Source organism: Heterodontus francisci, chromosome 6 (genome assembly GCF_036365525.1).
Source record: "Heterodontus francisci isolate sHetFra1 chromosome 6, sHetFra1.hap1, whole genome shotgun sequence".
NCBI lineage: Eukaryota > Metazoa > Chordata > Chondrichthyes > Heterodontiformes > Heterodontidae > Heterodontus > Heterodontus francisci.
In genome coordinates, this window is record NC_090376.1 from 89,802,229 (window position 1) to 89,817,697 (window position 15,469).

Below are 15,469 nucleotides of genomic sequence, written 5' to 3' on the forward strand. Positions count from 1 at the left end.
TGACCTCCTGATTCCCCAAAGCCTGTCTGCCATTTACAAGGCACAAGTCAGGAGTGTGATGGAATACTTTCCACTTGCCTGGATGAGTGCGGCTCCAATAACACTGCGGAAGCTCGACGCCATCCAGGACAAAGCAGCCCGTTTGATCGGCACCCCATTCACCATCTTAAACATTCACTCCCTCCACCAATGACGTGCAGTGGCAGTAGTATGTACCATCTACAAGATGCACTGCAGCAACACATCAAGGCTCCTTTGACAGCGCCTTCCAAACCTCTACCACCTAGAAGGACAAGGGCAGCAGAACATCACCATCTGCAAGTTCCTCTCCAAGCTACACACTATCCCGACTTGGGAGTATATCGCCATTCCTTCACTGTCGCTGGGTCAAAATCCTGGAACTTCCTCCCTAACAGCACTGTCTGTGTACCTGCACCAGATGGACTGCAGTGGTTCAAGAAGGCAGCTCACCACCACCACTTCAAGGGCATCTAGGGATGAGCAGGCTGCAGTGACCGGGCCTCTGGCACGGGGTCCTGCACTGTGGCTCAGAAGGGAAGGAGGGAGAATGGGAGAGCACTAGTCATCGGGGACTCGATGGTGAGGAGTACGGACAGGCGGTTCTGTGGGCGCAGGCGAGACGCACGGATGGTTTGTTGCCTCCCTGGTGCCAGGGTCCGTGATGTTTGTGATCGCGTCTTCAGGATCCTTAAAGGGGAGGGGGAGCAGCCAGAGGTCGTGGTGCACATTGGCACCAACGACGTAGGAAGGAAGGGTGGCACAGATGTTAGAAGTGAGTTTAGGGAGTTAGGCTGGAAGCTGAAAGCTCGGACGGACAGAGTTGTTATCTCTGGTTTGTTGCCGGCGCCACGTGATAGTGAGGCTAGGAATAGGGAGAGAGCACAGCTGAACACGTGGCTGCAGGAATGGTGTAGGAGGGAGGGCTTCCAGTTCTTGGATAATTGGACTGCATTCTGGGGAAGATGGGACCTGTTCAAACAGGACGGGCTGCATCTGAACCAGAGGGGCACCAATATCCTGGGAGGGAGGTTTGCTAGTACTGTTCGGGAGGGTTTAAACTAGTTTGGGAGGGGGATGGGAACCGGACTTGTAATCCAGGGACCAGTGGGTCCACTCAGAAAGACAAAGAGTGTAGTGAGGTATTGGGGAAGGTAGCACTGTCACAGAGGACAGATGGGCACGGAGAAGGGTTAAAGTGCGTATACTTCAACGCAAGAAGCATCAGGAATAAGGTGAGTGAATTGAAGGCGTGGATGGGCACTTGGGACTACGATGTTGTGGCCATCACTGAAACGTGGATAGGTGAGGGGGAGGAATGGTTTTTGGAGGTACCTGGTTATAGATGTTTTCATAAGATTAGGAATGGTGGTAAAAGAGGTGGGGGGGTGGCATTGTTAGTTAGAAATAGTGTAACAACTGCTGAAAGAATTTTCGAGGAGGATCTGCCGACTGAGGCACTGTGGGTTGAGGTCAGGAACAGGAAAGGAGCAGTCACCTTGATGGGAGTTTTCTATAGGCCCCCCAATAGCAGCAGGGAGGTGGAAGAGCAGATTGGGAAACAGATTTTGGAAAGGAGCAGAAGTCACAGGGTAGTAATTATGGGGGATTTCAACTTCCCAAATATTGATTGGCAACTCTTTAGATCGAATAGTTTGGATGGGGTAGTGTTTGTGCAGTATGTCCAGGAAGCTTTTCTGACTCAGTATGTAGACTGCCCGACCAGAGGGGAGGCAATATTGGATTTGGTACTAGGTAATGAACCAGGGCAAGTGATAGAGCTGTTGGTGGGCGAGCACTTTGGAGATAGTGATCACAATTCTGTAGCATTCACTGTGGTAATGGAGAGGGATAGGTATGTGCAACAGGGCAAGGTTTACAATTGGGGGAAGGGTAGATATGATGCTGTCAGGCAGGAACTGAGGAGCATAAGTTGGGAGCATATGCTGGCAGGGAAGGGCACGGTCGAAATGTGGAACTTTTTCAAGGAGCAGATAGTAGGGGCCATTGATAAGCATGTCCCTGTCAGACAGGGAAGGGATGGTCATGTGAGGGAACCGTGGTTGACAAGAGAGGTTGAGAGTCTTGTTAGGAAGAAGAAGGATGCGTATATAAAGTTGAGGAAAAAGGGCACAGGCATAGCTCTGGAGGGATACAAGATGGCCAGGAAGGATCTGAAGAAAGGGATTAGGAGAGCTAAGAGAGGGCATGAAAAATGCTTGGCGGGTAGGATAAAAGAAAACCCCAAGGCCTTTTACGCGTATGTCAGAAATATGAGGATGACTAGGGGGACCATAGGTCCGGTCAAGGACAATAGCGGGAGACTGTGTGTTGAGCCGGAAGAGATAAGTGAGGTTTTGAATGAGTACTTCTCTTCGGTATTTACGAATGAGAAGGGGTGTATTACTGAAGAGGACGGTGGGAAGCAGACTGGTAAGCTCGAGGAAGTGCTCGTTAGGAGGGAAGATGTGTTGGGGTTTTTGAATAACTTGAAGATAGACAAGTCTCCCGGGCCTGACGGGGTATATCCAAGGATGTTATGGGAAGCAAGGGATGAAATTGCAGAGCCGCTGGCAATGATCTTTTCATCTTCTCTGCTGACGGGGGTGGTACCAGGTGATTGGAGGGTGGCAAATGTTGTGCCCCTGTTCAAGAAAGGGAATAGGAACAACCCTGGGAATTACAGGCCAGTTAGTCTTACTTCGGTGGTAGGCAAGTTGATGGAAAAGGTGCTGAGGGATAGGATTTCTGAGCATCTGGAAAGACACTGCTTGATTCGGGACAGTCAGCACGGTTTTGTGAGGGGTAGGTCTTGCCTCACAAGCCTGATTGAATTCTTTGAGCAGGTGACCAAGCAAGTGGATGAGGGTAAACCAGTGGATGTGGTGTACATGGATTTTAGTAAGGCATTTGATAAGGTCCCCCATGGTAGACTTATGGAGAAAGTCAGGAGGCATGGGATAGTGGGGAATGTGGCCAGTTGGATTAAGAATTCGCTAACTGATAGAAGGCAGAGAGTGGTCTTAGATGGTAAATACTCAGCCTGGAGCCCAGTTACCAGTGGCGTGCCGCAGGGATCAGTTCTGGGTCCTCTCCTGTTTGTGATTTTTATTAACGACTTGGATGAGGAAGTCGAAGGGTGGGTCAGTAAATTTGCAGATGATACAAAGGTTGGTGGAGTTGTGGATACCGAGGAGGGCTATTGTCGTCTGCAAAGGGACTTGGATAGGTTGCAGTGCTGGGCTGAAAAGTGGCAGATGGAGTTTAACCCTGAAAAGTGTGAGGTCGTCCATTTTGGAAGGACAAACATGAATGCAAAATACTGGGTTAACGGTAGGGTTCTTGGGCATGTGGAGGAGCAGAGAGACCTTGGGGTCTATGTGCATAGATCATTGAAAGTTGCAACTCAAGTGGATAGGGCTGTGAAGAAGGCATATGGGGTGTTAGCGTTCATTAGCAGAGGGATTGAATTTAAGAGCCGTGAGGTGATGATGCAGCTGTACAGGACCTTGGTAAGGCCTCATTTGGAGTACTGTGTGCAGTTCTGGTCGCCTCATTTTAGGAAGGATGTGGAAGCCTTGGAGAGGGTGCAGAGGAGATTTACCAGGATGTTGCCTGGAATGGAGAATAAGTCTTACGAGGAAAGGCTGAACATTCTAGGCCTCTTCTCATTAGAAAGGAGAAGGATGAGGGGTGACATGATAGAGGTTTATAAGATGATCAGGGGAATAGATAGGGTAGACAGTCAGAAACTTTTTCCCCGGGTGGAGCAAAGCGTTACAAGGGGTCATAAATTTAAGGTGAAGGGTGGGAGATATAAGGGGGATGTCAGGGGAAGGTTCTTTACCCAGAGAGTGGTCGAGGCATGGAATGCCTTGCCCGGGGAAGTTGTTGAGTCAGAAACTTTAGGGACTTTCAAAAGGCTTTTGGATAGGTATATGGATAAAGGAGAATGATGGGGTATAGATTAAATTGTCCTTGACAGAGGACAAAGGATCGGCACAACATTGTGGGCCGAAGGGCCTGTTCTGTGCTGTATGTTCTATGTAAATGCTGGCCTTGCCAGCGATACCCACATCCGTGAAACATAAAAAAACTAGCTTTGTGAGCCCGCCTGCCGTCCTTAATTAATTGGCAATTCGGGGAAAATTACAGGTGAATGACTGACTGTTGCTCACAGAGTGCGGGCTTCTGATCTCCATTTGAACCTGACAGTGGGATCCTGAAGCCCGCAGGGAAAATCCTTTCCCCAAATCTCACAATCGAGTCTATTATGGCGCTACTCTGACAGCCACACTTCTCTCTAACAGTGCTGTGGGCATTCCTCTATATAACTGGACCTGAACACTTTGATTAAACTTTGTGCAGTATTGTGCATTATCTTTAATAACTAGCTCTGCAGCAGGTCTCCTAATTTATTTTTTTACACCTGGTCCAGTTGAACGTCCTTTCAGACAATCTCAATCTTAACCCCAGCTTCGACTGGCCTCAAAGTGTGAAATTCCATTTTCAACAAAAACAGGAGTCAGCTAGTTGTTTTCCACAATTAACAAAAAGAAGAATTTCACCCCTCTTATTTCCAGATTCAGTAGGAACTCTGGAGGATAACAAAAATGGTTTATCTAGACGTAACTAGACAGTATACAGTAGAAAATGATTTAAATAAGCAGCTAAAATCAGATAACTATCAAACTCCATTCCAGTAACATTTTCAGTTACCACAATCAAACAAGTTCTCCAGTTCTTACTCGGCAGCCTCTTCATACCAGACATTATATTTCTTACACCAGATTACATCATTACATCTGCTATTCGTGTTTGTTGCCCAGCTACCTGTACAGACAGAGAAAGAGAAGTGTTCAGGATCTGAGGAAATAAGATGAGAGATTGTTGGTGGTGAGTTTGCAGGAGTCTGACTGTGGCTGACCTTAACCTTCTTCCAGATTAGCAAAGAAGTATGAACATCAGAGCTATAAATGGGGACTTAAAAAGGAAAAAGTATAAATAACCTGCAATTTGCATGAATTATAATTGATTAATTGGCACAGATTACTTCTTTGCTTAGGCAGTTCACCCAGACATCCATGTGGGTATGACACTGGCTACAGGCTCTAGACTACCTGGTGCTAGATCAAAAAAACTTTCAGTTCTGTTAGTGAAACTCTTCTACTGTACCTTAAATTGATTAATCAGATTTTTTGTATCGATTGATTTACTCCCAGCGATTATTTTCCCTCACAGCGACATGGCGGACCTCTAATGGCTAGCGTTCCTGAACACAATGCACCAGCACTGATGGAGTTATTACGGGAAAAGGAAGAACGAATCCTGGCCCTGGAGGCTGACATGACAAAGTGGGAGCAGAAGTATTTGGAAGAAAGGGCAATGCGGCACTTTGCCATGGATGCTGCTGCTACAGCCGCTGCTCAGAGGTAACGATCAAGTAATGCGACGGGTCACCTAGCAGGGCAAATTTTGAGAACAGCCAACTAGAAAAATGCCAGCTAATGCTTCAGTTTTAATAATGAGTATTACTGGTCAATTATAGCGCTTCTTGATACTAAAGAGCAGTTTTTCCATGTCCTCAAACATAGCGAGTTATCTTGCACCAAAAAATCCTGGGATTTTCTCATGTATGTTTATCGTGAATAAGCTACCTCGCCACATGCGAGGACGCAGAATGTCTACCTTCTTGGATAGCTTTTCTCTTTCAGCTCTTGACTGAGAAGAAGCTGCAGTGTTTTGTTGTCTACTCCTGATTTTCTTTCTCCCTTTCTCCATGACAGAAGCATTTAGGCTCCACTTGGCACCTTCAGTTATCAGTATGGCTAAAATTTGGAATTGACTGTCAAGGATATGATGGGAGTATAATAACTTACAGTTACATCATGTCACAATGCATTGGCATTGCTGTGTGCTTTCCTACATAGCCATCTGCATGTTTGTTTGAGATTGTGGAAAGAAAACTAGCTGTGGAGAAATACAAGACAAAGTTTACTGCTTTTGAAAAATATAAAATGTGAATGTTTGGGGGTGATAAATCACTGTAGTAATTTGATCATATCTCATCTTCTATTGGCTCACAGAGTGTCTTGGATAAATATAGAAGCCACATGATGCTGTACCTGGTATTTTACACCGAAGGTGATCCAGCCTAACAATGTAATGTGCAAGTTGTTGAATATAATGATTCCATATACAGGCTAACCATTATGTAATGCCAAAGAGAAACGTTCTAATTTAATCCCCAGTCTGTGCTCAATTAGCTAATCTTGGCTGGGACTCTGCAGTTGGCCTTGGTGTTCCCTGAATTAAGAAGGGAAAAGTTGGCTATGGTTCTTGCTGCTCTTCGTTGTTCAGCATCCCTACTGCAAGTACATTGCTTGAGGATTGAATTGGACCCAAATGCAATGCCTTTTGTGGTTGAATAACTTGCTAATATTCATTATCAAGGCTGACACATGAATAATGCTGCTTCAGTGAGGTACCTATACCTGTGAAATCATACTACAATGTGGGGCAGGATTTTGCCTGCAGGTTTCAGAACCCCACTGTCAGGCTCAAATGGGGGTCTGCACTGTGTGGGGAACAGTCACTCATCTGTGATTTTCCACAAATTGGCCAATTAATAGCCTGAGTGTGGTGGGCTTGCAAAGCTGGAGGGCCAATAGGAGGCTCTCCAGCTCGGAAGCAGCAGCAAGATGGAGGTAAATGGAAGCATCCTCTCTCCAACTATTTTAAATTTAAAATAAAAAAGGCCTTTGCAGCCTGGCCACCATTGTGGAGGTAGGACTGCTGAAGCCAGGCAGGTAGGGAGGGCCACTAAGCCTGCCTGGACTGTCTTTCCATCCCCCCACCCTCTACCCCAGTCTGCCACTGGGAGGCCACTTCCAGGGCAGCTGCACAGTCCCCTGCCGCCTGTGGGCAACTGGAAGCCCACTGGAAAATCCCAGTCTCCGGCAATTGGTGATTCACTGCTTGCAGACAGGTAGCTCTGCTGTCACCCCCACCACTCCATCCCTCCTCTGGTAAAAGCACCCGGGGGCATGATGGAGCTGGGGGAAATTCTGTGCTAGCCCACCCCTATAAGCCCAGGAGTCAGTTCCTTCAGGAGAAAAAACTAAAAGGAGGCAAAACAACAGCAAGGAAAAATAAACAGAAAACCAAAAAGGGAGAAGAATTGGAGTTACAATGGACATTTACCACTTAATTTCCACTTTGAAACCATTTTAGTTGCACTTTCTTTTGGTGGCTGAATAGACAATGTGGTTCAGACTCATGCAAATTATATCATAGAGTTATAGAGAGATACAGCACTGAAACAGGCCCTTCAGCCCATTGAGTCTGTGCTGACCAACAACCACCCATTTATGCTAATCCTACATTAATCCCATATTCCTTACCAAATCCCCACCATTCTCCTACCTACACTAGGGGCAATTTACAATGGCCAATTTACCTATCAACCTGCAAGTCTTTGGCTGTGGGAGGAAACCAGAGCACCTGGTGGAAACCCACGTGGTCACAGGGAGAACTTGCAAACTCTGCACAGGCAGTACCCAGAACCGAACCTGGGTCGCTGGAGCTGTGAGGCTGCAGTGCTAACCACTGTAGCACTGCGCCGCCCCTAATAATCATATAGTATACCTGGTAAGCATGAAGCGGAGAGAAGTGCTTGAGTTTTTTTGTTGGACTAAGCGGAGCAGGAGTGTGTTTCCAGGCGCAACGAAGAATGTTTGGCCATTGCCACCCCAAGTTATCCTTCCTACTCATGAAACCTTTTCAAATTTCCCCACCTAGAATCATTGGCATCAGAGTTGCCCGATCCTCTGTGCCTTTGGATGCCTGTTTCAGATGGACAGCACAGTGGCGCAGTTGGGCGGCACAGTGGTCAGCACCGCAGTCTCACAGCTCCAGCGACCTGGGTTCAATTCTGGGTACTGCCTGTGCGGAGTTTGCAAGTTCTCCCCGTGACCACGTGGGTTTTCACCGGGTGCTCCGGTTTCCTCCCACAGCCAAAGACTTGCAGGTTGATAGGTAAATTGGCCATTGTAAATTGCCCCTAGCATTGGTAGGAGAACGGTAGGGAATATGGGATTACTGAAGGGTTAGTATAATGGGTGGTTGTTGGTCAGCACAGACCTGGTGGGCCAAAGGGCCTGATTCAGTGCTGTATCTCTATGACTGGTAGAATGTAAATGAGACTTGGCTGCTCAAATGAGCAGTGCATCCCACTGCAGCGTCTGACCATAGGATTCCTGCCCAAAAGCTCACATGTCAAGGAATGATGTTTACTTTTTTGCTCTAACTTTGTTTTGATATCTTGTGATGTGAAACACTGTCTGTCGAAGTGTCCCAGTGGTTACAGAGCAGATGTTGAAGATTAAAACTGCAGCTCACTTACACTGTAAATGTTAAATGAGCAGAACCATATGCAAAACAGTTCATTTCAACATTATTAAGCAAACATAAGAGACCCGTACCGAGAATATTTATTCAGATCTGAGTTATCAACTGTTTTATACTTGCTATAAGTGGAATCCCACAGTCTGTTACAAGGGGAAAAAATGCTGATGGTGAAAGTCTGAGACAAAACAAAAACTGCTGGATACACAGCAGGCACTTCAACATCTACAAAGAGAACAGATGGGTTAATGTTTTAGAAAGAGACTATTTCCAGAATTGGAGAACAAACTCAATTCTGTCCTTTCCTTTTTTAAATGATTGACCAAAACTTAGAGGCAGAGGAGTGAACACCAGATACAGATCCTCCATGGTCTCAATCACAAGTCGTCTTTTCCCTATTATATACCCGAGGGCTGAAATTCACCATTGCCGGTGACACAAAACAGAAGGAAATCGGTCAGCTGATGGTTACACACCGACCCAATTTTACATGATAATATCTCATTTTTGGCATTATAAGATGTGTCTCCAGCATTCCATGTAAGCTAAAGTGGTGCATTTAATTAACTTTTCTATTACATCTGTGCTGTCAAATATAGAAACTATGTTTCTATGCTCTATGTAGAAAGGCAGCTGACCATTGACACGGGCAAAAGAATAATTGAACTGGAAAAACTGAGGATTTTTTTTCTTCTATTACCAGGGACACCAATATAATAAATCACTCTCCAAATAGCAGTTACAATGAAAGTTCACTGGAAGCACGAAACTGGAAGGAGGAAGAGGAGAAAATGCAGTCAAATCAGAGATACCAGGATACAGAGCACGGGTACATCTCACCCTCACTAATGCATGACTAACTGCATCTTTTGCCACTTCTTATACAGAATTATATTTAAAAGGTTTTTTTTGGGTGATGGAGCTAAATAACATTAGTGCATTAAATGTAGTAGCTAATCACAATTGTAAAGGATTTTGCTATGATCCCAACAGTTTTCATTAATTCACAGAATATTCTACCTACACTGATAAATTATTGTGGAATAATTTTGACAGGAACATAATTAAGGTATCTATGATAGGAAAGAGGTATAGAAAGGACAGATATTGAGCATGAAAGAAAAACAAGGAGGCGCAGGTTCAAATTCAGAAAAGCCAAATTTAAGCTGGGGTCTGGAATTAGTGATCAGTAAAATTAACTGACAGGTAGGGTTGTGGAAGCAAAAAACAAGAAGTTATTTAAGAGACAGTCAAATGCTGTGATGCAGGGACGGTTCGGTTTTCTGAAAGGACGAGATAAGATGGGTGGAATGGCCTTCCTGTTTCTTATTAATTTGATCAATGAAACTTAGGCTGTAGTTGAATAAACTCGAAACGACTGTCAGTATTTTGTTACGAGTCAGTATCAACTTGGGATATTTTTGGCAGGTGAGGCACACACTGTACATGCCTAACCAAGTCAGTTTGTCACCATGGCAACAGGCCCTTCATGTATGTGCAATATCTTTGACCACACTGCATAGTGGGAACAGAGCCCAGACAGTCCGCAGGGTAGCTTAAACGGGTTTTTAAAAAATTGCAGTTTCGCCCATGGAATATTCTGAGAAATTGTTTTTATCATGGGTATGCATTCTGCAGTCAAGTCAGACAATTCTAGGCGAGCCTGTGCCTCACCTGATGAGCTGCCTATATTATGAATATCATGTGATGATTTGATGATTGGTCCACATTTTTGAGCTTGGATTTATTAGAGCTGGAGATGGATCAATTCAGATATTAATTCAGAACTATATAAAATTAAAAGGAAAATACTGAAAATGTTGGAAATCTGGGGGAAAAAAGGAAAGTGCTGTAAATATTTAGCAGGTCAGACCGCATTTAGTTTTAGTTTTTAGTTTTAGTTTTAGAGATACAGCACTGAAACAGGCCCTTCGGCCCACCGAGTCTGTGCCGACCATCAACCACCCATTTATACTAATCCTACACTAATTCCATATTCCTACCACATCCCCACCTGTCCCCTATATTTCCCTACCACCTACCTATACTAGGGGCAATTTATAATGGCCAATTAACCTATCAACCAGCAAGTCTTTGGCATGTGGGAGGAAACTGGAGCACCCGGAGGAAACCCACGCAGACACAGGGAGAACATGCAAACTCCACACAGGCAGTACCCAAAATTGAACCCGGGTCGCTGGAGCTGTGAGGCTGCGGTGCTAACCACTAACACAAACTATGACATCGTCGGTGTATACACTTCATCAGAACTGAAGACGAAAGGCATTTTAATGAGGTTGGAAAAAATGGAGCAAGAGAAGGGCGATAACTACCAACTACACCAATCACAGTGGGCGGATGTTAAATGACCTGAAAACTGCTTTGTAAAAAATAGAAGATACAAAAGAGCATCAATGAGAAGGTGCAGTGAAATATAAAGGACAAAAGAATGTGCAAAACAGTATGGGGTACGAGGCCAGTGATAATCATGTTCCATCAAAGAATTAAAAAAAGGTATATAATTTAATTCAAAAGAACATCCCAAGGCACTTCATAGAGGTGCAAGGACAAACTGGATGCGGAGTGAAAGAATGAAAATATGAGAAGCGTGACCAGAACACAGTATAGCCAGGGAGAGGGACTGACTGCATAGCTCCATGGAATGCCGGCATGGACTCGGTGGGCCTATGACTCTGTGGCTCAATTAAGTTTTTTTTATCCTGAGAGGTTTTTAATTGAAAGTTGTGATGCACCGGATCGCTAATTAGCCTGTTGACACTCCCTGTCTAGGCTCAGATGAAGAATGGTGGGTTTTTAGTGCCTATTCAACTGCTTCAGGAGAGGATGGGGTAAGGGAAAAAAACAGCTTCACGCTGAACGTGGAAATTAATGAGTGGGAGCTGGAATCTTTTCAAAGATTAATATTTAATAAACAAAATGATTTTATTTCCAACAGGGTAGAAGTTACAGGCTTCAACTGCATCTCCAATAGAATAAAAAACCTTCATGCGCAGCTAATAGAGAAAGATGCCATGATAAAGGTACTTCAGCATCGTTCTCGAAAGGAGCCAGGAAAACTTGAGCCTGGATCTCTGAGGCCAGGCAGGTCAATCTCCTCTACATCTGGAAGTACTGGACTGCATTCTCGCCATGGATCCCTGAGCAATTCTCAGATAGTAGAAGGAAAAAAGGAGGAAAAGGGCCGGAAAGAAAGTGTGGGTAAGCATCATATTAATAGTTATAAACAGAAAAACAGGGTATTTCTCAAATGATGAGGTTGGGAAACATTGATGTCCAAAAGGACCTGGGTGTCCTTGTTCATGAGTGACTAAAAGTTAGCATGCAGGTGCAGCAAGCAATTAGGAAGGCAAATGTTGGCCTTCATCGCAAGGGGTTTTGAGTACAGGAGTAAAGATGTCTTGCTGCAATTGGTCTCCTCATCTAGGGAAGGATATACTTGCCATAAAGGGAGTGCAATGGAGGTTCACCAGACTACTCCCTGGGATGGCAGGATTGTCATATGAGGAGAGATTGAGGAAACTGGGCCTGTATTCTGTAGAGTTTCGAAGAATGAGAGGTGATCTCATTGGAACTTAGAAAATTCTTACAGGGCATGACATGGTAGATGTAGATGTAGATGGGATGTTTCCCCTGGCTGGTGACTCTAGAACCAGGGTACATAGTCTCGGAATAAGGGATAGGCATTTAAAGACTGAGATGCAGAGGAATTTCTCAGAATCACAGAATTGTCACAGCGCAGGAGGCCATTTGGCCCATTGTGTCTGCACCAGCTCTCCTAATGAGCATTTCACCTAGTGCTACTCCCCTGCCTTCTCCCTGTAACACTGCACATTCTTCCTTTTTGTATAACTGTCTAATTCCCTTTTGAATGCCTCAATTGAATCTGCATCCACCACACTCTCAGGCAGTGCATTCCAAATCCTAACCATATGCTACATGAAAAGGTTTTTCCTCATGTCACTCTTGCTTCTTTCACCAATTACTTTAAATCTGTGCCCTCTCGTTCTCGATCTATTCACCAGTGGGAACAGTTTCTCTCTATCTACTCTGTCCAGACCCCTCACGATTTTGAATACCTCTATCAAATCAGATCTCTTCTCCAAGGAAAACAGTCCCATCTTCTCCAATCTAACTTCATAACTGAAGTTCCTCATCCCTGGAATCATTCTTGTGAATCTTTTCTGCACCCTCTCTAAAGCCCTCACATCCGACCTGAATTGCGGCGCCCAGAGCTGGACGCAATACTCCAGCTGAGGCCGAGCTAGTGTCTTATATGAGTTCAAAATAACCACCTTGCTCTTGTACTCTAAGCCCCTATTAATAAAGCCCAGGATACTGTATGCTTTATTAACCACTCGCTCAACCTGTCCTGCCACCTTCAATGACTTATGCACATATGCACCCAGGTCCCTCTGCTCCTGCACCCCTTTAGAATTGTACTCTTTGTTTTATATTGTCTCTCCATGTTCTTCCTACCAAAACTTCCTTCATTCAGAGGGTGATGAATCTTTGGAATTCTCTATCTGAGAGGGCTATGGAAACTCCAACATTGAGCATGTTCAAGACAGAAATCAATAGATATCTGGATACTAATGACATCAAGGGATATGGGGATAGCGCAGTAAAGTGCTTTGAGGTAGATGATCAGCCATGATCTAACTGAACGGTGGACCAGGTTTGATGGGCTGAATGACCTATTCCTACACCTGCTCCTATGTTCCTATGTATTATGCTCATTGTGACTGAGAAAGGGAAATACTGATACAAAATCAATATCGTCACTATGTTTGTTTAGTTATTCTACCAGCATGCTGTAGGAAAAATATACTTTAATATTGTGCCCCTATGCCGCTCGTGCAATATTCTTAATCTGGCACCTCATGTTTCTCCTGACACCAGTGATAGGACTGTAAGTATCTGTGTTTCACCCTGCAGTTATCTAGTTAGGAGGCAGCAGTGGTGGTGACGGGGGCAGTGGCCAACATTATTCTTGTGGAGTTTGCAGGAGCGCCCCTGCTGCTCCTGACCCCACAAAAATAATTTTAGCACCTACCTTTTGGGGTTTACTGAGTGAAGCGAACACTGTACCTAGTAGGTCGTTAAAATGGCATCGGGATCCGATAAGCATCCTCCAGATGGAAGGAGTTAAATCCCTCCTAAAGTCTACAAATATACTGCTGAGAGTTTTTCACTGTGAATGTAGCATTACATTTTCACACACCTACGAATTAAATCCCAGCAACAACACTGGACTATTATCTCCCAGCTAGACTTCTTAAAATGGCACAACTACAATAATAGGTTGGAGGAACAGTCTGATTAAGTTTTCATATTTATTTTTATTTCTTTCCTATATTTTTTCTGGTGCTGCCTTTCCCTCTACAGCCGCCTTCAGAGAAGCAATTGGCTGGAGTTGGATAGCAGAGGCAATTGGAGGTGTTACATTGTCTTTGGTGTCACCAAATATCTATTGTGTCTTTTGTTAGTCCAATTCTGAAACATATTGGCTGGAAATAACTTTATTAAACCTTATCCTGAAGCTGGTGAATCATACAGAAATATGGTTCCACTGATGCTGGGCACTCTGCACCTCTTTGCCGAAATGGCTGTTCCTGTTCTGGGAGCTGAGCCCAGGGCTGCCCTCAGTTGGCCAAGGAAGATGGTTGTGGTTATAATAAAAGCAAAATACTGCAAATGCTGGAAATCTGAAATAAAAACAAGAAATGCTGGAAATATTCAGGTCTGGCAGCATCTGTGGAGAGATGCGGCACAGTGGCGCAGTGGTTAGCACTGCAGCCTCACAGCTCCAGGGACCCGGGTTCGATTCTGGGTACTGCCTGTGCGGAGTTTGCAAGTTCTCCCTGTGACTGCGTGGGTTTTCGCCGGGTGCTCCGGTTTCCTCCCACATCCAAAGACCTGCAGATTGGGAGGCCATTGTAAATTGCCCCTAGTGTAGGTAGGTGGTAGGGAATATGGGATTACTGCAGGGTTAGTATAAATGGGTGGTTGTTGGTCGGCACAGACTCAGTGGGCCGAAGGGCCTGTTACAGTGCTGTATCCCTAAATAAAATAAATAAATAAAATAGAAGCAGAGTTAACGTTTCAGGTCAGTGACCCTGCATCAGAACTGACAAATATTAGAAATGTAAAAGGTTTTATGCAAGTAAAGCAGGGGTGGGGCAAGAGATAACAAAAGAGAAGGTGTTGATAGGGCAAGGTCATGGAGAATAACTGACCAGAAGGTCATGGAACAAAGGCATACGGTATGCTAATGGTGTGGTGAAAGACAAAGCGTTAGTACAGAGAGGGTGTCAATTGACTGTAAAATGAACAACCCTGTCTCCAAGCACAAACATTAAAAAAAAAACAGTGGGTAGGCACAGTAGAAACAAACTAAAATAGAATAAACAAAGAAAAAATAACTAAAAATAAAAAGGGAGGCCCGTAATGCTCTGAAATTGTTGAACTCGGTGTTAAGTCCGGCAGGCTGTAGCATGCCTAATGGGTAAATGAGGTGCTGTTCCTCAAGCTTGCGTTGATGTTTGCTGGAACTCTGCAGCAATCCCAGGACAGAGATGTGAGCATGAGAGCAGGGGTGGGCGGGGGATGGTGTTGAAATGGCCAGCAACCGGATGCTCGGGGTTATGCTTACGGACTGAGCGGAGATGTTCCGCAAAGCAGTCACCCAGTCTGCATTTGGTCGCCCCAGTGTAGAGGCGACCACATTGTGAGCAGCAAATACAGTATACTACATTCAAAGAAGTACAAGTAAATCACTGCTTCACCTGAAAGGAGTGTTTGGGGCCTTAGGTATTGAGGAGAGAGGAGGTAAATGGGCAGGTATTACACCTCCTGCGATTGCAGGAGAAGGTGTCGTGGGAAGGGGACAAGGTGGTGGGGGTTTTGGCGGAGTGGACGAGGGTGGCGTGGAGGGAACGATCCCTTCAGAATGCTGACAGGGGAAGGGAAGGAAAGATGCATTTGGTAGTGGCTTCACGCTGGATGTGGCGGAAATGGTGGATGA

The 15,469-nt window shown here is 45.0% G+C and overlaps 1 protein-coding gene across 6 annotated transcripts in view; it reads left to right on the forward strand.

The window, feature by feature from the left end:
* amotl1 (angiomotin like 1) overlaps nucleotides 1-15,469 on the forward strand; it is a 187,524-nt gene that overhangs the window by 150,899 nt on the left and 21,156 nt on the right. For all 6 annotated transcript variants that reach the window (XM_068034020.1, XM_068034019.1, XM_068034016.1 and 3 more), the window contains exons 9-11: nucleotides 5,260-5,450; nucleotides 9,128-9,253; nucleotides 11,381-11,643. In XM_068034020.1, the coding sequence (XP_067890121.1) occupies nucleotides 5,260-5,450; nucleotides 9,128-9,253; nucleotides 11,381-11,643 (580 nt within the window). The remainder of the gene's footprint in view (nucleotides 1-5,259; nucleotides 5,451-9,127; nucleotides 9,254-11,380; nucleotides 11,644-15,469) is intronic.